The following is a 20683-nucleotide window of genomic DNA, read 5'->3' as shown; positions in this document are numbered from 1 at the left end:
AGTGGGGACGGGCCCGAGCGATATCGGGGTCATTGCAATGAAAAGTTCACGCGCATTTCATTTGATACTATGCTGTAAGACGATTTTTGAGTTTGAGATTGAGAGAAAAGATGGACAATTTAATGGACGCCACATTTTGTACAACAGTGCACACTACGAGAAGACTTGGCGTTTATGCCGCGGGTGCCGGCGTCGTTGAGAGCGTGCTGGACGGCCGACGCAAGACGGGCTTGACAGCCATGCCGTTGGTCGGAAAGAGAGAGATGCCGAGCGCAAACGTCGGGTCCTTCTCATCGAGCATGTCAAATCGGAGGTGGCGGTAGAGCTTGCAGAGAATGAACTTTGTCTGGAGCATCGCGATGCGCTGACCGACGCACTTGCGCTTGCCGGCGTTGAAAACCGGGTACTCGAAATCGGTGGGCGAGAACCCGGGCTCGAGCCAGCGTTCGGGCTCGAACGCATCGGGGTTGCGCCACCGGGTCGGATCCCGGTTCATTACGAACGGCGAAAACTCGACGTTGACACCCGCCGGCACAAACGTGCCATCAGGCAACACGTCGTCCGCAACCGCCGCCTTGAGCTCGAGCGGCGTTGGGGGAAAGAGCCGCCACGTCTCCTTCATGACGGCTTCCATGTAAACAAGGCTGCTCATTGACTCGTAGTCGACGCTCGACACTCCGTCGACTTCGGCCAAAAGCTTGGCTTCGACTGCCGGGTGGCGACTCACACAATAGAGGATCCAGAGGAGGCCGCTCGCGACCGTCTCGCGCCCCGCCAAGAGCACCGTCATCATCGTGTCGCGCACGACCGTATCGCTGAGCTCGAGAAGGCCGCGGCGCTGCTGGTCAAGCAGCTGCGAGAGCACATCCACCGCACTCGGAGTCACGGGCGCCGCCTTCCGCTCCGCAATGAGCGCATACAAAGCCGCATCGATTTCACCGACGACAGTCCGGAGCCGGGCTTCAGACGGCAAAACCGCGCCGGCAAACTTGTACCACGGGCGCGTGAAGCGGTTGGCGGTGATTGCCCCCGCCTCGCGAAAGAGCCCATGGAACGCGTCGGTGGTCATGGCCTCTGGCACGTGGCGCCCAAACCCGATGCGAAAGGCAATCGTGGTCGTGAGCGTGAGCAGCGTCGTCTCGAGGTTGACCGTGTCGTTGCGGCGTGCGGCAGCATCTAGCCGACCGAGCGCAGCATCAGCCGCATCCACAAACACCGAGTCCATGTATTTCCGGAACGAGTTGACGGAAAACATGTTGGCCATGAGCTTGCGCTGGCACGCCCAGAGCGGCGAGTCGGGGTTGATGGCAAAGATGGATTGCCCCATCACCTCCTTGCACACGTCTTGGATGATCTGTGGCTTGACGTAGTTGCTGCAGTTGGTGCTCAGAATGTGTTCAATGTTGCACGGCTTGTTGGTCACGATCGAGCCGTTCATGACCAAGTCGACGCGAATCGCATACGTGGACCCGTAGACCGTAGCCAAGTGGCGCTACATACGCACGCTGAGCTTTCATGGTCACTGGACATGGAGTATACCTTCCAGAGGTGCAGGTCGTGCATGTGCTGCCCGAGCTGGATCAAGTTGCCGAGGAGGGGAAGCCCCGGGGGGCCGGGCAAGCTTCGTAGCGCGCTGGCGATGCGGTGCTTTTGTGCAATCGTGGCCCACGTGGTCGGGAGGAAACACAGGCTCAGCGCGACCACCGCGACCGCAACCAATGTGCGGAGGAGGAGAACATCCAGTCGCACGACGCTGGGCGACAGTGACTTCAACAAGTCGACGCCGCCGCACTGATAGTAAGTAATTGCATCGTGAAGGCTCGCGTTGATCGTGGCCATCGTGGCGAATTGAACACTGCCGTACGACAAGTGACCGACGCGGCCGGATCTGCTATTTGGTCGGCTTCAAACGGAGAGGCCATTACATACGCGAGAAGTGTCGGAGCATCATCGCATCGTCCATATCTACAGTAGGAACGCCTTGCGGACGGTTGCCGACCTCCTCGCCGTAAACATGACACGCGACGACGGGCGAGATACTCAAAATCATATGTTGTTGCTCCAAAATAGCAACCTCCTTTCGTGGATGGGACACACAGAGATGCTCATGATCTACACTAGCACACGCACACGGTGAGTCAATGGTGTGTTGGTGCCCCCCACGAGCTTATGCTGATCGGACTGACCGGTCGTCAATCAGTCACACCAGCGCTCGATCATTGGCTTCTCGAGCTTCAAGACGTTGACATTGCACTTTGCTCGTCGTCTATCGGATCGAAAGAAAAGGAATCACGTCAAGAAACGTGAGCTCGCGACGAGCGACGAGTCGAGTGGCAAAAGCTTGAGGTTTTGCGCCCATGGCAGCTGCCGCGAGGAAGCTGACCGCTATGTTGACATGTATTTTTGAGTTTTAGGCTTCAAAATTTTGGCGGGAATATGAGACGCGCAGCAACCTTGCAAGCCGAGCCCCCCCCGACGAAAATATCTCGTCGTGCTTCGAAACACGCTCCCCCACATTGCAAAGTCAAAGAAAACAGCTTGCCACGCGATGGAGCGCGCGGCCATAGACAACTCGCCTGAAATACTCATCTCGAACATAAGGTCAGTCGCTGCACATCACAGTTCAGACAAAACGCAAGGGCTAGGGCCGCGTTTGAAGGCGCTCTAAAAAGATACCGTTTCAGCCAATCGGTGCGCTCTGACAGCCCCACACCATTGGCTGAAATGCTAATGGCGCGACGAATCGTATACAAAGCAGGGTTTGAAACGCCAGGATTTTAACGAATCGTATCCCTCGGTCAAAGGGCATGGTGAACGACGAAGACAGCGCGTGGGAGGAGCGGCTGGCGCAGTGGCAGGCGAAGCTTGTGGCCTTGCGCAGCCAAGTTCTCGTGGGCGCGCTCGAGCGGACAGCGATCGATGCTGTAGGCGGCGGCGCGCTCTTCCTCGGCGGCGTCTCGCTGACCCAACTCTCCATGTACATTGTGCGCGTCTCGGTCGCGATGCCCGTCTTGCCGAGCCTCCTCGGTGGCCTTGGCGTGGCGTCTTCAAGCGCAATGGCCGGTGCCTTCTGCCTTCGCCATAATTCAACGGAGCCAACGCCGCTCGAGCTCACGGCGGCCGCTACCTCGGGGCTTCTCCTCTTCCGGTACGTGGCCACTGTGGCGGTCCAATGATTCCCACGCATCGTAGGCTTCTTGGTGGCCGGTTCCGCGCGCTTGCTCCGAGCGACTTTCGACACCCCGGTGCATTCGGGCACGCGCGCATCTCGCTGCCTGCCACGATCGAAGTACGATCGCAGAAGATTTCATCGTCGTCTGAGCTCCGATAGTACGCTGATGGAAATGCGCGGGCCGTCATTCAAAGCTTTGGCCGCCTCTACGGCTGCCACACGTGCGGTACGAAGCGGTCCAAATACCACGCCGACCACATGCCGCCCGTGCTGGTCGCCAAGGCCGAGAACGCACGACTGTGGGCCAAACTCTTTGGTCCCGTCACACAGCGGTACGCGTACGCGTCACCGTAATACTCTCAAGCATCTCTGGGTACTAGGTATTATCCGCAGTGCGAGAGCTGCTCCAACACCCAAGGCGCGTTGGTCAAGAAGAATGCCAAGCAGCTCAAACTGCACCTCACCGAGCTCCGGGCGTACCACTGGACGGGCTTTTGGATGGTGCTCTTTGGCGCGAGTGGCCTCGGCGGCTTTTTCGCACAAGGCTCGGACGAGGCGCCCTCGGTCGTGGAGCATGTCATGGCGCAGGCCACCGACGCTGTTCAGAAACCACTCCTCGTCGTTTTGCGGGACCGAGAAGCGCGGCTGCGGGAGCGGCAACAGACCGAGACGAGTAAGGAAGCGCGACAAGCTATTGACGACGAGCTCGCGGTGATTCGAGCGCGAAAAGCCGACATTAAAAAGGCCGCTCGGCGCCACTAAAGAAACATTGTCTGCTGCATCGGTGTCATGTACGCGCGCCAGTCGCCGCTGACGACGCGCTCCTTTGCGTTCTCGAGCGGAATCTTGCAGTAGTAGACCCATGCGTCAATGCGCCCGCCGTCCGCAGTGTGTACTTGGACACGGACGCGGTCATACTCGTTGGTCGGGTCGTTCGGCGCAAAGTACTCTTCCAGAGCATCCAAGTCCTTCAGAAGCTGATCGTATTCGGCAGGATCGTCGGCCGTCAAGAGCTCACCGTAGACGCAGTCGTCGGACGCCGTCGCATAGAGGCCCGGGTACCCGTACTCAAAGTGATACAAGGCCGCACGTTTGACGTAGGCGCGGTCGTGCACGAAGCGTAGGCTGGAGAAGCCACGCACGTGCTTGTCGTAGTTGCGGAAGCCCTTCCTGCAGCAGCCATGAGACCAGCATGTCTCCTGCAGATGGACGTACATGAGCGTGCCATAGACGAAGAACGGCAAGCGCGGGGCAGTCATGCTCGGCTGCCAGCGCACGACCGAATTTTAGCCAATGGCCTGTCGCCGAACGCGAGTTTCGGCATCTGCCATGTTGGAAGGTCGTACGTTCTCTTATATTCGGCAGTCTACTGGTGGCACAGTGTTCTTATCCGGTGAACATTATCCGGATCTGATGTGCACGGCTGCTCGTCGGCTGCTCATGGACGACTTTGGCGTTTGGAACGAACTCTTTTGTTTCATTCTACATGGATAGCGGAAGTCGTGGGGAGCTCAATGCCCTACGTATGGTGCTCGTAGCGTGTCTGCAGCGTGTGCTAGACGCGTTTGGGTTTGACGGTGGGTTGATACACTGATACATTGATACTACAGGTTTCGTACCAGTTTTCACGACTTGAATGGTACATAGCTCGAGCTGTAGGCACGCAATGAGCGTCATTCTTTGGTGTTTGGGCTCCCTGGACCACCTGCTATGGATGGAAGACGATTGAAATGGCCTTGGCGTCTGTAGCAGCCTCTTTTCGGTCGTCGTTCTCGAGGCTACAGCGCTGGAGGCAGGGCACCTCGCACGCTCGGCACGTCTGTGTCGTGCTGCAAGATGACGATCGTGCCCAGTAGGCTGCAACGTCACCACGGCGACAGCGACGCGCTTGCTGCCAAAGCTGCGGCTAGGTGTGCTACATGGCTTCCATCTTTGCACGCTTTATCAAGGGCGACGCCAAGACCAAGCAAACAGTTGACGGAAAGGGCTACAAGGGTGACCTCGGCGTCGGGACACTCGACGGCCACCTCAAGATAGGTTGTCCTAGGACCTTGTGACGGAAAGAAGGGTGGTGATCATGCTTCTTCACAGCGACACGTCCAAGGCCTAACGTAACAAGCAACTTTTCGTCAAGCAGATTGACGTGAGAGCTTGTCGAGAGGTCTCGAGCACCAAACCGAGCGCCACAATCCGCTAAGATGATTTGGGGATGGTAATACAGTAGGTGGGATGAGGTGATATTGTTGTGCGTAGTTTAATAGAGCCCTTACGAGCTTTGTTGCATGAGCTCGATGCGCCGCATGGCAGCGAGGCGCCGCTTCTCTCGGCGTACCTCCATGTCTTCGTCCGTGTCCGTAGTGGGCGCCGTGCCACGGAGTGAGATGCCCGAGCCTACGCTATCGACATGAGCATTTGCACGTTCATCACAGAATGTCTTACCGCCAAACGACGTGTACGATGGCCTTTGGTTGGTTGCCGCTACAGGTGTCGAGTCGCCCTCGACGGGCGCTTGGCCCGTGAGCTCGCGCGGCAAGAGACAGCTCAAGAACGACCCGAGGTACGCCATGCGGTTGACGTAGGCGGGAATCGGGACGCCAAGGAGTCGCAGACAGAGCTCGTTGGAGAAAGTGTTGCAGTTCCTATTGCCAAGAGAGCTCTGTGAGTTTGCCACATAGCCGCAGGTTGCAGATACTTTGTCAGGAGGTTGTACTGGTGGCCTTGGAACTCGGACCGCAGCTCATCGAGGACCTGTCGAGCGTCGTTGGACGACCCTTCGAAGTAGCCCATGGGAATGGACTCGCGGAAGACGGCGCCGTCGGCCTGCTTGGGCCGGCACGTGAAGATGCCAGCACCGCCCGCGAACGAGTACTCGTCGCCGGCAATGTCGACGCCCGAGTGGAAGGCCCCAAGGCCGAGCCCTACACGCTCTCGTGACGGACCTTCACATACACAGCGTCAACCTACCATGCGTGTATGCATTCGCGTCCATGAGGTCGTACACGTTGAGGATCACGGCCGTCTTCCCCTTCTTCGCCATGCTGGTCTTCTTGATCCAGAAACGAAATCAAGCTGGCTACTGAAAACCTCTAGAAACAAATACAAAGCTCAAATTGCCTTTGACAATCGATCGTGCCTGTCCAAGATCCATTCCGCCTGTCTCAACATGGTCCGACAAGTGACGCTCTCGGTACATGGCAGCTCGGTCGTGCTCGGCGCCAACGGTAAGGCCATCGGCCTCTACCACCTGCAGCTGCAGGACGGAGCACGCGTGCGCACGACGCAGGCTCGCTACAGCCTCCTTCGCCGTCACATCTTCGACGTCCAGCAGAGTCCCGCCACCACGTTCTCACGGCGGCGCGTAGGTCTGCAGTGGGTACCCGTGGGTACTAGATGCATTCCCTCGCAAAAAGCCGCTGCACAGTGCCTGGAGCACGCTGGTCATGGCCGAGCGCGAGCAGCAAGTACGTGCACCTCGCCAAGTGCAACTCGACGCTGAACGCCTGCGACCGTAGCTGGCGCACTGCTGTGCTCAGATTTCCCATATCTACTTTACAAGCGCGAGCATTGCGCAGCTGCATTACTTGTTCGACCATGCTGACAATGTCTCTGCGACCAACACCACCGTAAAATGCATCCCGCTAGAGGGGGCCAACCGTATTTCGTAGTCGGACCGCACCGCCAACGGCAACAATGACGCGCCCAGAGTGGACGACGACGAGCCCGATGACGTCGTCTGCGTCAAGAGGCTCAATGCTGCAATGCTACAGCTCTTTCCCGATCTCCAGCTGACCGCGCCTCGGCCGCCGCGCACCGTGCCCGCCAAGGTAGCAATCACATACATTTTGATCGCTGCTGACGAGGACCCCAGCCGCACGAACCTGCGCGCTGCGCAAATCATCTCGACGGCAACCATGCGCATCGCTTCACGCCCAGTACGTGGCGCGTCGCTTGGCATGTACACAAAAGACGTGTCGTAGGCCACCAGGACCACCATGGAAACGTGCGCGGGTACGAGACGTGGCTGGCCGCCCCGCTTGTCCAAGCCGAGTTTGATCCGGACAAGCTGATGGCCATTCTTCGCCACCACGTCGACGAACAATTAGCAAACAATTCGTTCTAGTCGATCGAGTCTAGCATAGTTGCCGCTGTGCCGCTTCTTTACTGCGTCCCGTAAACCTCCACAGACGGGTCGTGGGGATGACATACACCGAGCATAATCAAATTACGCAACTCCATGCACGAAAGCAAGCGTGGGTTTCGCGCTCGCGCCGTTACACGCTGTGTATTTAGCGCAAAGGTCGCTCGTGGGCGTTGCCTCTAAGCTTAATATTTTGCATTGCAGAGCCGATGCGCCAAGTCCTCCTAAGTCTCACGGGGCACTCGACCGCGACGTCGGCGTCCGGTCGCAGCGTCGAGCTCTACCACGTGTCGTTCAAGGACGGCAGCAAGACGCGTGAGGTCAAAGCCCGCCACAAGACGCTGCGCCAGCATCTCAAACCCGTACGTTTCGACTTGGTTGTAGCAAGTGCAACAGTAGGAGCAATAGATCCTCGAGATGGAGGCGCTCTCGGCGCCGTTGCCGCGCAAGTTTTTACTCAAAGGCTCAACTGACGACCCTGTCGTGCGGGAGCGGCTTCGAACGGTGCGCCCTAATCGCAACACGTCGTGTTGCGCTCACAGCTCGTGTAGTTCCGGCGCATCTTTGTCGACCTCTCGGCCAAATACGTGTCCGAGTCGACAGTCGCACTCTTGCACCGGCTCATGGACGCATCTGCGCTGACATCAACCAAGTTGGCACCAAAAGCGGCCCAGAATCGCGTCGATCCGACCGACAGCAGCGGCCCCCGCATGGTACAGTTGGCACTGCAACGCGATACGACATGGCGGCGTGTAGCCGGACGAGTTGCTCCCCGACAACCAAAAGTCGAGTCGCGAGAGCTCGTCGTCGTCGCTCGATTGCAAACGCAGCGCATCGTTTAGCCGCATTGACGAGTCGACGCTTGGCGGCAACAACGACTTCGAAGACGGGAGGAGCAGTCGTTGGGACAACCAGCCACTCAAGCCGCACCAGCCAAAGATGGCCCTCGTCGAGAGTGACCGGCTCTTCTTTGCACGCGCCCCGACGCCGTACGTCGCGGTAGCGTCTCTGCAATCTTCTTAGGTACATATTAGGACGCTGGACCGCCCCACGCAGCCCGTGAACGACGAGGATGCAGCGTACATTGAGAGCCTTGCGACCAGTATGATGGCGCGGCTCCGAACAAAATCACCGTCGCCACGACACGCACCAAGTCCGCTGCGCCAAGCGCAGAGTGAGCCGTGGCTGCCCATTGAGCCTCTTGACCGCCAGCGCGATCCATGGCGCGCCGCCCAGCGGTTCCTTGACGAAGCCAACGACGTCGACGAAGCGTTCATCAAGGACATGTGCGCAGAGCACTTTCCTCAGGTGTTTACCGAGGCGTCCGAGGCAGCGCCGCGGGACGCCTCCAAGCCGTCGGAGCAGCGTCTCATGGGCTACCTCCCGCACAACCGACCAACCAAGGTGTCGCCCATGCGCCGCAACATGACACATTGAGCTCGGTAGTTGGTTCCCGTACAAACCACACCAATATTGTCTTGTAAACTATGGATGTTTGGGGCGCGGCGAGAGCTTGGACGGCATCGAGAGTCGGCTCGGGAACTGGGGCATCGCACGCGGTGTCTTGGCACTCGCTTCTTCGTCGTACGCGTCTTTCATGCACGTCAAGATGCGCGCAAACACCTCGAACGTCACCTACACCGCGTGACGCAAGGCCTCACCAAACAGCGCACCGTGTCGTCATAAGCCTCCGAGTACGTTTCGATCGCGTCGTTGACGTCACTTTGGCTCACACCAAAGCCCAGCGCATGCACGAGCGCCCGCCGCGCTATCCATTCTTGCATGAGCCGCGCCGCACATACTTCGTACGTACTCTGCACGCGGTTCAAGCGGCCGTTGGACTCGGTGTCGGCGTGCGAAAAGGCCGTGAGAAGGAGTTCGTACTCGTCGTCGACATTCACATCAAGGTCGTCGCGCGAGTCGGCGTCGCTGTCGTCCGAGTGCATGCCGGCGTAGTGTGCCTCGTCGTCGTCGCCATCTATACACATGGTGCTATACACGACATTGGCCTTGCATTCCGACCTTCCTCGTCGTCTTCTTCGTTTTCCACCTAGTGATCGCGCGTCAAGGCGCTGCCGTCTACAGGGTCATGTACCTCTTTGAGCGTCGTCATGGCGGCCGACGGCTCGTGCCCTGCTTCTTCGAGCGCCGAGTTGAGCTTGGCCAAGCGTTCGCGTTCGCGCTTCTTGAGGCGCTCGGCCTTGAGCCGCGCACGCGTCGCTTTGTACGCTGCCGCAATCTTCTTCTCCATGGCCTGCATAACTCCGTGGTTGATCCTCGAGCTCAGCGCAAAGATGGACGCACATGCGCCTGGGCCCGCGTCTCGTCGTCCCGCGGGTCCATGACTGCGTACTGGTCCTTTGTGAGCTCTCGATTGGCCGCCCACGCATTCCAGGCCGAGAGAGCATCGACCTACTCGCCTTTCTGCGACCAAACATCGATCTACGTCGTACCATGGTTTGGAATTGAACCGCGTCGAACGGCGTGATCTCACGTAAGCGCCGCACCAAGCTCACAGCAAGCGGGCGCAGTGGCACGACGTTGTGCAGTTGCTGCAACAGCAGCGCACTGGCCCGCGCCGGGATCTTGACTGTCGATAGAATGGCCGTCCGCTCAGTAGCGTCGGCGAGTGCGACGGGCGTAAACGGGCCCAAGCTGTGCGTAAACACATGCAGCTTGTTGTCGTTGCTGGCACCGACAGCAATGCAAGGCACGCGTTCGATCCGAGCGTCCCGGCGCTGCAGTGCGAGGTAGTCGTCCACGTCCATCGGTCGGAGCACCTACAGGTAGCGAATCCCATCCATCCGGTTTGTTGAAGGTATCAAGTTGATACCTCAACGCCAGTGCCGTCGCCCTGCAGAATGAGCAAGAAGGGCTGCAGGGGGTCGTTGACGACAGCGTTGGCAGCAATCGGATCGACGCCGAATTTCGCGCAGTCGCTTGCCGAGACGACGCCCGCGAGGTCGACCTTGAGCACGGGAAGGTGCTTGCCGTCCCCGATCGTCAAGTCGAAATGATTGTGCTCGTGGTCGCTCAGGCGGAGACTGCCGTTGACGCAGTCAAAGTAGTAGGCGCCACTCGACGAGTCGGGCTCTTCTTCGTCGTCCCGCGCCGCCTTCTATAGAGCGATGCCAACATCCCGTGATATGTACGTGTTCTGAAAGCCAGTGGGTACCCGGGGGTACGATGACGTGGCCAGCGACCGCGGGCGAAACTCGACGAGCCCATTGTCCTGGGCAATTACGATCGTGCCGTCGGGCTTGCGCACACGCAAGATGCCGTGAACCGACGCGATGACGCGCGTGTCGTAGTCGACTTCGATCGTCGTGCCGTCATCAAATCTATGCGGAAACAAGCTCGACACTTTAGCGACGTACTCGAACGCACCGGACGACGCTGCGCGTGCGAATGCCGCCCTTGGTGACGGCGATCTTCATGCCTTGGGCGTGCCGCTGCGCGGTGAGGTTGACGTCCACGTCGATGCTCACTTCGGCATAGCCCTCCTTGCGCACAATCTGCACGGATGATTTGTCACCCTGACATATTAACACAGCATTTGTCCTACCACATGGCTGTTGGCGCCATTGCCAAGCATTTGCGTCCCGTCGGCGTGCTGGGTCAAGTACGATCTGCGAGGCATGAGTGTATGGATGTCACGGAGATGACGCACCCGTTGACGTGCGTGACGGTGACAACGCCATCGCCGCGGTGCGCAATCACTGCTTTCGACTCGGGGTCGACCTCGAGCGTGATGGGCACGGGCGCTGGCGGCGGTGTCTTCTTGGCGTGCGATGCGACAGCATAGACGCTCCCACCCTCATCGATCGTCCAGAACGCGTCGGCGGCGGTCGCCCGCTTGCCGACGTGGCCGTTGGCGTACATGATGACCTGGCTGCCATCGGTGCGGAAGCTAATGACGGTGCCTCGGCCGAGCACGACGCGGCGTCTACCACTGTCGCGTCATGCAAGTTAGGCGTGGATGACGTACGTCTCGTGCTGATTGGGGGCACTGGCATGCCCCGTCCGAGTCGCGTACTCTTGCTGAATGCTCCCGTCCGACGAGATGGAGACGACGAGGCCAGATGAAAAGGTCTTTGTCAAGAGAATCGTCCGGCCGCTTTGGCGCGAAATCGTCAAGTGCGAAGCGTCCTCGAACGTTGCGTGAAAGTTCATCGGGAACCCGACGCTGCTGGGGCGAAGGCCAAAGTGGTGCCTACCGCTCCGTCAAGCTTTGTGTTTCCGAGAAAATAGCGCACCAGTCCTTGTACACGGTCAGCCACGTTGTGGCGTGCGGCGCTTCGGTGACGTGGATCACGGCGTGGTCCGACGGAAAGAACGAGTGCGTCACTTCCCGCACGCTATCCAGCTCGGCATGGGAGAGGTTGACACACGCCCCGAGCGCCGTCACCGTGCGCGGCGTCAAGTACACGCGCGGCAAGAGAGTCTCGGCTTCCCACTCACTGAACGGTGGACGGTGCCTACATCGCGGATGTAGGGCCTGTATTCAATCGTGAGCTGCGTACCGGACCCAGTCGATGGCCGCCCACGTGTCGGTGCACGTCCGACCTTGCGGTGTTGCAATGTGTCCGGCGACGAGAAGCGAGTCGTCCGGCGCATAGTACCGTTTGTACAGCACGACATTGAGGCCCACGAGTGCTGCAACCCGCTACACCGACGTCAGCGCGTCATGAATGCTGGCGCTGGCGTACCTGTGGCAAAATGTGCTTGGGCAAGTGCTCCATGTAGGTTCGGTACCGGAGCTTGCGCTCCCATTTGTGCCCGAGCATGGCTTCAAACTCGAGGAGCTTGCGCGTGTAGTGCACATCGTGCATCGATAACCTACAGACCATTGCAGAGAGCGCTCGCTACGCATTGCACCTACCCGTGGAACTGCATCAGCTCCGTGTCCTGGACACCTCGCTCCACAAGGCTCAGTGTCGGCGCGATCGGCATGCCTTTTCGACCTTGGAAGCCGACGCCCGGCAGATCACTGAGCAGCCACATCTCCTTCTCAATGTCGTCCAAGCTCTTTCCTATACGACGAATGAGCTTTGTGGAACGACGTCCATCTACCGAGGAGCATGCGCGGCTCGCCGGACCGGAGACACTCGGGCTTGGAGTTGTAGAGGTGCAGAGCTTGCATCATACGCACCCGAGCGACGTCGCCATGATCGACAAATTGAGGCAGCACCGACGCTGCTTTCTACCAACACGATTCGAACTACGGATGCGTGCTCGCTCTTCTACGTACTGTCGGTGGCGGTGCGACACGCCGGTCCTTGGAGCTGGCGCGAAATATAGCTTCCTTCATGGCCACAAGAATGCCCGCGACGCCAACACTCGGCTCGTAAATCGGGTCGAGAAGCTCGTTGTAGGTGCGCAAGAGGTGCTCGAGAGGGCGACCCGGTACTTCGGACGGGACATCAACGACGTTGACGGTGCTGAGCCACTGCTTGAAGGCACATTTCGCGACTGCGACGTCCGTGAGCATTTGCTTGAGCTCTTTGGTCAGCGTCACCATCGTACGGGGCTCGCCCGCCTCGGTCGCGCAGTGCAGCGTTGAAAACGAAAAGTCGGTCCACTCGACGCCGCCGACGGCCGCCGCAGCCACAAGCTCCTTGTGCAACTTGCCTTCCCTACGTCCCACGTCCAATGTAGTAGCGTGTTGCGAATGTGCGTACCCAAGTGGTTCGACGGGGACTTCGACGACCGGCGCAGCTACAACCGGAGCGACGACTTCGGGCTCGGGCGACGGCGCAACCGCGGGAGCTTTTTGCTTGCCGCCTTTGGCAGGGTGCTTGGCCGGTGGCTCCACGGGCTTGGGCTCCGGAACGACGGGCTTGATAGGCTCTTCTGGTGCAAGCGCCATGGACGGTCGTCGCAGGGTCGCACGGAGTGGGAACACTACCGACACGACGCTGTCGACGAGCGCGGAGAGCGCAACGCCCTTGGGCCCCTCGGCGCCCGTCATCTTGTACGTAATGAGACCTACGCGATGTCAATACAACCACGAGGAGCAAGCACATGCGGACCGCGAACTTCGGTGACCGACGCAGGGTAGTCAAATAGGACATAAATGTGGGAGGGTGCGCCGTCGCGGGCGTCGTGCTCAAGCGCGGCTTGGGCTGCGCTCAGCATGTCATCGTCAGCGCCGTCAGTCGGAGGTATTGCAATCGCATCGACAGGCGCCGTCGCCGTCACGGCCTGGCCTCGGGCCGAGTCGACAATGGTCCCGCGGCTGGACGCGAGTCGAAAGTCGCGGTCCAAGCCCGCCGGGGCTTTGGGCTTGCTCGCAAACTTGGCTGCGTTGGCTTGGACGTACTCGGTGCGATCCTTCTCAATGAGCGCGTGGAATGCACCAGCGAGGACGTCGGCGGGCGCATTGTCCTTGAAGTTGCCGAGGTCGGTGCGGGTGACAACCTTGAACACACCGCGCTCACGGGGCGTGAGGGCGCCACTGAGCACGTCCTGGAGCCGCTCCAGACAGGCTTTCTCGTCCTTCGTGGCTCCGCTAAGGAGCAGCACCACGTACGGGCGCCATGGCAGCGGCTTGCGCTCGGCCTCCATGTGCGATCTTGCGCACCCTTTCGAGGAATACTTCGGAGGGATCTTCAATTAGGTCTTTTCCTGATCCAAAGCGTTTTAAAATCGCTTATATAGTACACAAGCTAGGATGTGATATGGCCGACCGAATTTGTTTGGATTTTAGCCACAGCGTACCGCCCATCTTTCGTCCCAAGCTGCATAGCCATGCTTGCGTGACAACACTAGAGCTAGGTAGAGGTGTGCAGTCGATACGCAAGAGTCGTGTATTTCGAACTTGTTCCTTGCGTCGAGCTTGGACTGGCAGATTTTGTACTTTTTACGCGAATTCCCTGAGGTCGAACAATACCGTACAGAATGCCGTACACGTACACACTATACAATAATATGGTTTAGACATACCGTACATTTATCGTACAATTGTGCAAGCCGTCCACAGGACTATGATCGGGTTGGGCTTTGTGGTCTTGAGCTTCCTCCTCTGCGTGACAACGACGATGGCGACGACGACGACGTGCGCGCGGGCCGGTGTCATCTGGCTGCATGGCCTCGGCGACTCGGGCGCCGGCTGGACCTTCCTCCAGGACGAGCTCTCGTCGCTGCGCCACATCACGTGGAAGTTCCCGAACGCTCCCAACCGCCCCGTGTACCTCGCGGGCGGCCAGCGCATGCCGGCGTGGTTCGACCTCAAGGACATTCCCGTCGCGCCCAACTCGGTGCGCGAAGAGACGCTCGACGGTATCCTCGACTCTGTCGCGACAGTGCGGGCGCTCGTGCAGGAGCTGCAAGCCGAGGGCATTCCGGCCGAGCGCATTGTCATTGGCGGCTTCAGCCAAGGCGCCTGCACGGCCGTGCTCGCGGGCCTTCTCAGTGATGCGCCCATTGCCGGAATCGTGGCCTTTAGCGGCTGGCTCCCGCACGAAGACTTTCTCGGGTCGCTGCCAACGTCGTCGCACCCCGTGCTCGTTGGGCATGGCACGTCGGACGACAAGGTCGCGTACCCGCTCGGGAAGGGCTTGGCCGACCGTCTCTCGAGCCTCGGCCACAAAACCACGTTCAAGACGTATCCTGGCATGGGCCACACGGCGTCCATGGAAGAGATCGCGGACCTCCGTCAATGGTTCAGCACTGTCTTGCCATGATCTCGCTCGTTGTTTGCATAACACTAAATCATGGCTTGATGCTATCCTTATTCCCTTAGCGCTAAGCAACCTTGTACCGCAGCGCATCGATCGTCGTACTACCGGTCGTCGTCTTCGTGGAGAGACTCGGCGCTGTGCTCGCTCCGCAGATTATGCATGGCAGGGACTGGCGCTTCGTGGAAGATGTCTCGAATGTCTTCTTTGGTCACATCGTCGTGCGGGACGATCGGAGTTGTCGGCAGCGGGAACGCTTTTGCATACAGCAAGCTCAAGACGCGTTCTTGGGACAAGAAAACATCGATGACGCGCTGGCGGTCACCGCCCGTGAGCGTTGTCCCGATCACATGCATGGGCTCGAGGTGCCGGACGGCGCTCGGGTCGGTGATCTGCGCTTTGACGTCTTCGATGCACTGCTTTAAGAACATGGAGAGCTCCGTGTGGGTTTGGAGGTCGGCCGTGTACGCCGAGCGCACTTGGCGTAAATTGCGGCGCTCCACCTCGAGGACTCGCTTGAGCCGCTTGATGATTTCTTTGTATCGGTTGTCGACCTAATCAAGTTAAAGAAGCGTGACTCTCATAAGTGGGGGTGCTCGTACCTCGGGTAGGTTGGGCGTGAGGACACCGGCCGACGACCCGCGATGCGATGCCATGGCGGGCAGCGATCCCGCGACGGGCGACTTGGATTTATCCGATTTGACGCTCGTACCGCGCTTGATGGCGGGCATCTCGTCGCCGAGCGGACCTTCTTCCTTGAGGCGGCTGTTGTCGTTGAGCGCGTCCGTGAGCTCTTTTCGTAGCCTATCTATGTCTTCAACGACAATCGTCGCTCGTATTTCATACCGAACGTTGTCCTTCTTGACGCTAACGAGTTGCCGGACGAGGAACTCGCGGTCGTTCTCCTGCATCGAAAACTGCGTCTTGAGTCGCTGGTTTTCGCGCGTGAGGCTTTGGTTGAGCCGGTCGAGGCGGTCGGCCATCTCTTTTGTCCACTCGACTTCGGTCTCGAGCTGCTTGCTCTTGTCGATCCATGCCGACGCGCCGTCGTCCGTCTTGTTCTTCTCTGTCTCGAGCTCTTCTTGCACGCTGTAGAGCCGTGCGCGGAAGGCCCGCAGCAGATCCTTCTCTTGCTCTACGTGCCATGTTTGTGCTAGTACTCAATACGACAATATACCTTGGAGAATTTTGCCCGTGCGCTCTTGCACCTGGGCAATGCTGCCGAGAATGTTCTTGTGCACTTGCCGCAGCGAGCACATCGTATCTTCATGGGACGCGCTCGACGCCTTCTTGGCCTTGGCCTACCCTACTGTATCAATACATGTGGCGAGGCATCGTCGACGACCTCGGTTAGAAGCTTCTCGAGCTCCTCAATGCGCACTTGGTACTGCCGCTCGCGCCGCACGTAGCTTTCCTACGCTGCGTGCAGAGCTGCTAGGATAATGCATCTCTGTACCTGTCGCCGGGCCAAGTCTTGCTCGAGCTTTTCGACGACGCTGCGCATGTAGTCTTCATCGTCCGGGTCGAGAAGCGCGTTCTCGTTGCCGCCGAGACCGAGCAGCTGCTTGTGCTTGTCGTCGCCCAGCTACGCACCATGACGTCGCTGCTGATGGCGCACATGCACCGCACCTCGTACGGCTTGGTCGGCTTGCGCGCGAGCTTGGACCCTTTCGCCATCGCCTTGCGCATCGCGACTTCCGCGCTATAAATAGCAACAGCGTCTTATACTGTTTGCATGGCAGAGTCATTTGATCCGGCGCTCCCCCGCATTCACCCCCCCCCACATTCTCCCAAGTTGTCGTCCGCTCTCACTCCAATATGTCGTCTCTCAAAACCTTGTACCGGCCGGATGTAGATCTTATAGGATCGACACCCATCGAGACAGAAGGATCGGCCCTTCTGAACATGCTGTGGATCTTTCAAGATGATTGACAAGCATAGTACGCAATCCGAAACGGTCGTCGTCGACAACTGCTCCGTTGGCGAGGTCCTTGGACGGCAGCTCGTGCTTTGAGCGACAGCTTATTTTGCTTGTACTAGTTTTTCAGTCATGGCCACGTAGGCCTATCCATCTACTGCTGCGGCTATCCAATGTCGGATTCGGTGGAATCAAATGGATCGGGCGCAAAACGGCTCGATCTTTGCGAACCTTCGAAAATCCACATTCGAGTTTGCACTTGGGTTTTGTATCTCGACGGTGCTGCACTTGGTGTTTGTATCTTGGGCGTCGAATGTTTGTTGGAAAACCTCTGATAATACATGTTTGCCTTTGGTTTCGATGGATTCGTTCTGAGAGGTTGAAGATACAACACTATCGACACCGTGCAGGTGCGCCGTTCTTCATTCGATCTTTTGCCAGCAAGCGCCGCCGACCACGATGGAGCTCCTGCGACCGCCGATGCCGACCATGGGCAGTAGCCACATGGACGACGACGACATGCGACGACGCCTCCATGCGAAGAAGGCCATGGTGGCCTCGTCGCCCATGTGCAATTTCGAGGCCTTTAGCCTCTACTTTCACTTGCCGCTCAAGGCCGCCGCTGAAAAGTTTGGCGTGCGCGCGACCGCCTTCAAAAAGCGGTGTCGGGCGATCGGCATCCGCCATTGGCCGTACCGAAAAGTGCGCAGCCTCAAGCGGTCGCTGCAAGAGCTCAACCGGTGCAAGGATACCGGTCTTCTCAACGAAAAGCAAGTGTACCAGTATGACACGTTCAAAAAGCAGCTCGATAAGCTCATGGCGCCCGAGACGTACGGCATCGATCCGTCCGGCCAGTTCATTCCCAACTTCCACCACCCGGACGATGACGACGACGACGGCATGGACTCGGGCGACGACATGTACTCGGTCGACAGCCCGCGCTACGGCGCGTCCTTCTCCGACTGCTCGATTAGCCCCACCGAAGACGAAAAGAATCACCTCTTGTCGACGCCGTTCCTCGAGTACCCGGGCACGGCCTTCGAGAAGCTGCCACCGCTCCGGAAGCAGCCGGTACAGCTTTCCATTTCCGAGGCATGTTGATGCTCATGCAAATCGTGCTGTAGAGCAACACCAATCTCTTCCATATGCAGCGCATCAACGTGCCGTCCGAGATCCCGGGTCTGAGCCTCCGCATGTCCTCAAAAGACTTGATGACGCTGCATCCGCCCAAAGGCGTCCCGTCGCTCGACGCCTACTTTATCGAGCCCGAGCCGCGCAAGAGCTACAGCGAGGACCACGGCTACGGCCTGCACGCGTACAGCCACCAAGACGCGTCAAGTTTGCACCACGATGACATCATGCTCACCGACATCAAGTACGAAGAGACCGACGCGTTTGACGACGACGACAGCGTCGCGCATGTCGACTATGGCAGCGAGCGCTTCTTCGACGACGTCTTCCTGCACATCTCTCCCGACTATGGATGCTTGGCATAAACGCGCAGTATTTAGTGTCCGATGCGACCATCACCAGCTATCTCGTACCTCTCAATAAACTATGTATTCGCTCCGGCTACGCATTCCTTCAACCCCATTTTTGCCGTCGAAATTCCCTCGTTCTAGGTTTCTTATAGCGATTCTGAGTCGCACGGTCTGTCACCACGTCGTGATAGACGGTATTGTACATTCAACGATGCAAAATGGATACTCCGACACCGCAAGGCGCGCGGCGTCGGCACTCTAGGGTTCATGCGCTCGTTCTTAGATTATTTCTTAGCGCTTTTCGAAAGTGGTCATGGCCCGTACGCACGTCATTTCGCACAGACAAGTTTGTACATGTTGGCCAATGGAAACGATGCAATGTTGACATGGAGGGCTAGGCGCGCGGCGTGTATCCGTGCTGCACGACGAGCCGCGCCTTGAGGAGCACGGTCGTAAACTCGGCAACCTTTTGGGACATGGTGAGCGCGACCATCGGGTTGTCGGACGCGATGCTGAAGAGGTTGGGCGACAGCACGATGGCTACAACACGGCTGCTCGTCGCCTGCAATCGTGTACGCGGCCGTACCCATGTTTTTCGCGCTCATTTTGGTCTGCTTTTCGCACATGACGACGGCGGCCATGAGGTCGAGGAGCCACAAGATGACGCTGCGTTGCGACGTCGGCACGTCGCGGAGGACGTCGAGGACCTGCGTCGGGTCGGTGACGCCGCACACTTTATAAATGCACTTTTCTGGAATGACGTCGAGAAGGCTATCGGGCAGCTCTCGGAACCAGACCTAATGCAGCATAGAAGAAGCCTTTGACGAAGACTCGAGGACCTTGATGAGGTTGGCAATGATGTGCACGTCGCTGCAGCCGGTAAAGACGCCGTTGTTCATGGCGTCCTTGACCGCGCTACACGCCTCCTTGTCGGGCGCGAGTCGAAAGATGCCTTCGGTCTCGAGGCCGCCGTTTTGAACGAGGTACTCGCGCATCATTTGGAGCACAGCCGGGATCTTGGCGTCGTAGCCCTCGACCTTGCGCTTGGGCACGGCGTCGATCGGGAGACCAAACTGCTTGTTGAGGCTGCGCCACGCAGTCGGGAGACCTTCGTAGCGCGCCAGCTCTGCGTTGAACGTCACGTGCACCTCCTGACGCATCTGGTACGGGCGACTAATGTGCTCGTCTTCCGGTAGTATGCAGCTCGGGTACATTACGGGTTTGTCTACGCTCTGCGTGAAGAGTAGTTGGGCCGATGGTCGTACCACGCACGACGGGTTCGAGTGCCGGCTTGGGCGGCGTTGTGGTGGCATCGATGGCTGCCGTCGCCGCTTGCTCGACTTCCTCAAAGCTCGCGAGCGACTGCCGGCGCGAGCTGTTGCGCGACGCGGACGAGCTCGGCGGCGGCGACGGATCCAAGAGTGGCGCCATCGCCAGTGGAAAGCTCCCGCGCCGAAAATTCTTGACGCACTCGAGCGGCGCGCCCGGCTGCGGGACGCTTGCACTGCGCTTGTTGCGCGTACTGGACGGTCGGTTCGGGCTGGGTGGGGCGAACGGGTAGCTCTTACGCATGGCGCGGGGCGGTGTCGTTGCCGAGAAAAGCTACACGCGCCAACATAGAGACTTCGTGCTTGATGCTGCGACGTACGGGGGCCAGAATAGGAAGGCCTTCCAACGCGAGCAGATCGGACGTCGGGCTCACCGGCTCGGAGAACTACGTGCATGAAGAGCCAGCGGTTGGTGGTGTCGCGTACCTCGAGCGCAATGGCGGCCGGCGGGTTGTTGTCGCGCTCGGTCTCTACCACAGAAGTTCATCAGCACACACTTATTATGTTTTCAAACCGCTTTGGAGGCGCGAGAGGATCTTGCGCACGGCGTTGGACGCGTCGGTCGCGAGGCCTGGCTCGGTGAACGCGAGGCCGTACGTCACGTCAATCGCGTTGGTCATCTGGGCGAAGTACTCGTTGACGTCAAGCCAGATGCAGTCGCGCGTGATCGCGTGCTTGACGACGACATCGCCATTGGCTTGGACCCAGCCCACAAGCCGGAAGAGGCCAGCGTCGTCCATAAAGACGTGGACGTGGATGGCGTCGGGCACCGAGAGCACCCACTCGTGCGAGGCTTCGTCGAGGCCATAGAGTCCGGCCTCGAAGCTGCAGATGACGACTTCGCTAGAGGCCAGGCGCATGGGACCATGCGCCAGGAGGGACAGGCGGCGCGTACCTCATCGTCGGTCGTTGCCCTGAAACGTCGTGAACCGGATTGTCCGGATACGAAGCGCTGCGTAAGATCTGG

The 20683-nt window shown here is 59.0% G+C and overlaps 11 protein-coding genes across 12 annotated transcripts; 5 read left to right on the top strand and 6 right to left on the bottom strand.

The window, feature by feature from the left end:
• Positions 1-50: 50 nt before the first annotated feature.
• Positions 51-1839, bottom strand: SDRG_01952 (hypothetical protein; the record flags this gene model as incomplete). The annotated part of the gene is made up of 2 exons (XM_008607509.1): positions 51-1492; positions 1540-1839. 2 exons carry the CDS (start codon positions 1837-1839, stop codon positions 173-175), a joined length of 1620 nt encoding a protein of 539 aa, XP_008605731.1. The 3' UTR covers positions 51-172.
• Positions 1840-2807: 968 nt separating this feature from the next.
• Positions 2808-3934, top strand: SDRG_01951 (hypothetical protein; the record flags this gene model as incomplete). The annotated part of the gene is made up of 4 exons (XM_008607508.1): positions 2808-3148; positions 3193-3289; positions 3332-3504; positions 3553-3934. The coding sequence occupies 4 exons, from the start codon at positions 2808-2810 to the stop codon at positions 3932-3934; spliced, it is 993 nt and encodes a 330-aa protein (XP_008605730.1).
• Positions 3820-4487, bottom strand: SDRG_01950 (hypothetical protein). Its single transcript, XM_008607507.1, has 2 exons — positions 4388-4487; positions 3820-4342 (listed from the first exon to the last, which is right to left on the bottom strand). The coding sequence occupies exons 1-2, from the start codon at positions 4429-4431 to the stop codon at positions 3931-3933; spliced, it is 456 nt and encodes a 151-aa protein (XP_008605729.1). The 5' UTR covers positions 4432-4487; the 3' UTR covers positions 3820-3930.
• An 888-nt stretch (positions 4488-5375) lies between these two features.
• SDRG_01949 (hypothetical protein) lies at positions 5376-6252 on the bottom strand. Its single transcript, XM_008607506.1, has 4 exons — positions 6137-6252; positions 5865-6090; positions 5612-5811; positions 5376-5563 (listed from the first exon to the last, which is right to left on the bottom strand). The coding sequence occupies exons 1-4, from the start codon at positions 6207-6209 to the stop codon at positions 5439-5441; spliced, it is 624 nt and encodes a 207-aa protein (XP_008605728.1). The 5' UTR covers positions 6210-6252; the 3' UTR covers positions 5376-5438.
• Positions 6253-6335: 83 nt separating this feature from the next.
• SDRG_01948 (hypothetical protein) lies at positions 6336-7292 on the top strand (the record flags this gene model as incomplete). The annotated part of the gene is made up of 6 exons (XM_008607505.1): positions 6336-6491; positions 6535-6633; positions 6685-6795; positions 6838-6996; positions 7041-7104; positions 7150-7292. 6 exons carry the CDS (start codon positions 6336-6338, stop codon positions 7290-7292), a joined length of 732 nt encoding a protein of 243 aa, XP_008605727.1.
• Positions 7293-7519: 227 nt separating this feature from the next.
• SDRG_01947 (hypothetical protein) lies at positions 7520-8747 on the top strand (the record flags this gene model as incomplete). Its single annotated transcript, XM_008607504.1, has 5 exons — positions 7520-7672; positions 7719-7814; positions 7862-8023; positions 8067-8299; positions 8345-8747. 5 exons carry the CDS (start codon positions 7520-7522, stop codon positions 8745-8747), a joined length of 1047 nt encoding a protein of 348 aa, XP_008605726.1.
• A 48-nt stretch (positions 8748-8795) lies between these two features.
• On the bottom strand, positions 8796-13900 carry SDRG_01946 (hypothetical protein; the record flags this gene model as incomplete). Its single annotated transcript, XM_008607503.1, has 21 exons — positions 13343-13900; positions 12992-13298; positions 12562-12946; positions 12384-12513; positions 12193-12343; positions 12020-12149; positions 11834-11976; positions 11567-11788; positions 11299-11523; positions 10981-11256; positions 10876-10939; positions 10698-10825; positions 10486-10651; positions 10144-10428; positions 9764-10090; positions 9615-9722; positions 9406-9564; positions 9333-9360; positions 9124-9288; positions 8984-9078; positions 8796-8945 (listed from the first exon to the last, which is right to left on the bottom strand). Exons 1-21 carry the CDS (start codon positions 13875-13877, stop codon positions 8796-8798), a joined length of 4179 nt encoding a protein of 1392 aa, XP_008605725.1. The 5' UTR covers positions 13878-13900.
• A 381-nt stretch (positions 13901-14281) lies between these two features.
• SDRG_01945 (hypothetical protein) lies at positions 14282-15091 on the top strand. The gene has a single exon (XM_008607502.1). The coding sequence runs from the start codon at positions 14297-14299 to the stop codon at positions 14993-14995; it is 699 nt and encodes a 232-aa protein (XP_008605724.1). The 5' UTR covers positions 14282-14296; the 3' UTR covers positions 14996-15091.
• On the bottom strand, positions 15012-16805 carry SDRG_01944 (hypothetical protein). The gene is made up of 7 exons (XM_008607501.1): positions 16619-16805; positions 16446-16574; positions 16335-16403; positions 16167-16290; positions 15836-16124; positions 15592-15793; positions 15012-15543 (listed from the first exon to the last, which is right to left on the bottom strand). The coding sequence occupies exons 1-7, from the start codon at positions 16676-16678 to the stop codon at positions 15094-15096; spliced, it is 1323 nt and encodes a 440-aa protein (XP_008605723.1). The 5' UTR covers positions 16679-16805; the 3' UTR covers positions 15012-15093.
• A 535-nt stretch (positions 16806-17340) lies between these two features.
• On the top strand, positions 17341-18482 carry SDRG_01943 (hypothetical protein). The gene is made up of 2 exons (XM_008607500.1): positions 17341-17978; positions 18032-18482. Exons 1-2 carry the CDS (start codon positions 17367-17369, stop codon positions 18401-18403), a joined length of 984 nt encoding a protein of 327 aa, XP_008605722.1. The 5' UTR covers positions 17341-17366; the 3' UTR covers positions 18404-18482.
• A 98-nt stretch (positions 18483-18580) lies between these two features.
• SDRG_01942 lies at positions 18581-20648 on the bottom strand. 2 transcript variants are annotated; one of them, XM_008607499.1, is made up of 8 exons: positions 20612-20648; positions 20231-20559; positions 20143-20186; positions 20037-20102; positions 19654-19990; positions 19228-19613; positions 18975-19185; positions 18581-18928 (listed from the first exon to the last, which is right to left on the bottom strand). In XM_008607499.1, the coding sequence occupies exons 1-8, from the start codon at positions 20614-20616 to the stop codon at positions 18783-18785; spliced, it is 1524 nt and encodes a 507-aa protein (XP_008605721.1). In that variant the 5' UTR covers positions 20617-20648; the 3' UTR covers positions 18581-18782. The 2 variants fall into 2 exon arrangements, with proteins under 2 accessions (XP_008605721.1, XP_008605720.1); XM_008607498.1 differs by having other exon boundaries at positions 18581-19185.
• Between the last annotated feature and the right edge of the window lie 35 nt (positions 20649-20683).

The sequence above is a fragment of the Saprolegnia diclina genome (genome assembly GCF_000281045.1).
Source record: "Saprolegnia diclina VS20 unplaced genomic scaffold supercont1.4, whole genome shotgun sequence".
Lineage (NCBI taxonomy): Eukaryota > Oomycota > Saprolegniomycetes > Saprolegniales > Saprolegniaceae > Saprolegnia > Saprolegnia diclina.
This window is presented reverse-complemented; position numbering and strand designations above follow the sequence as displayed.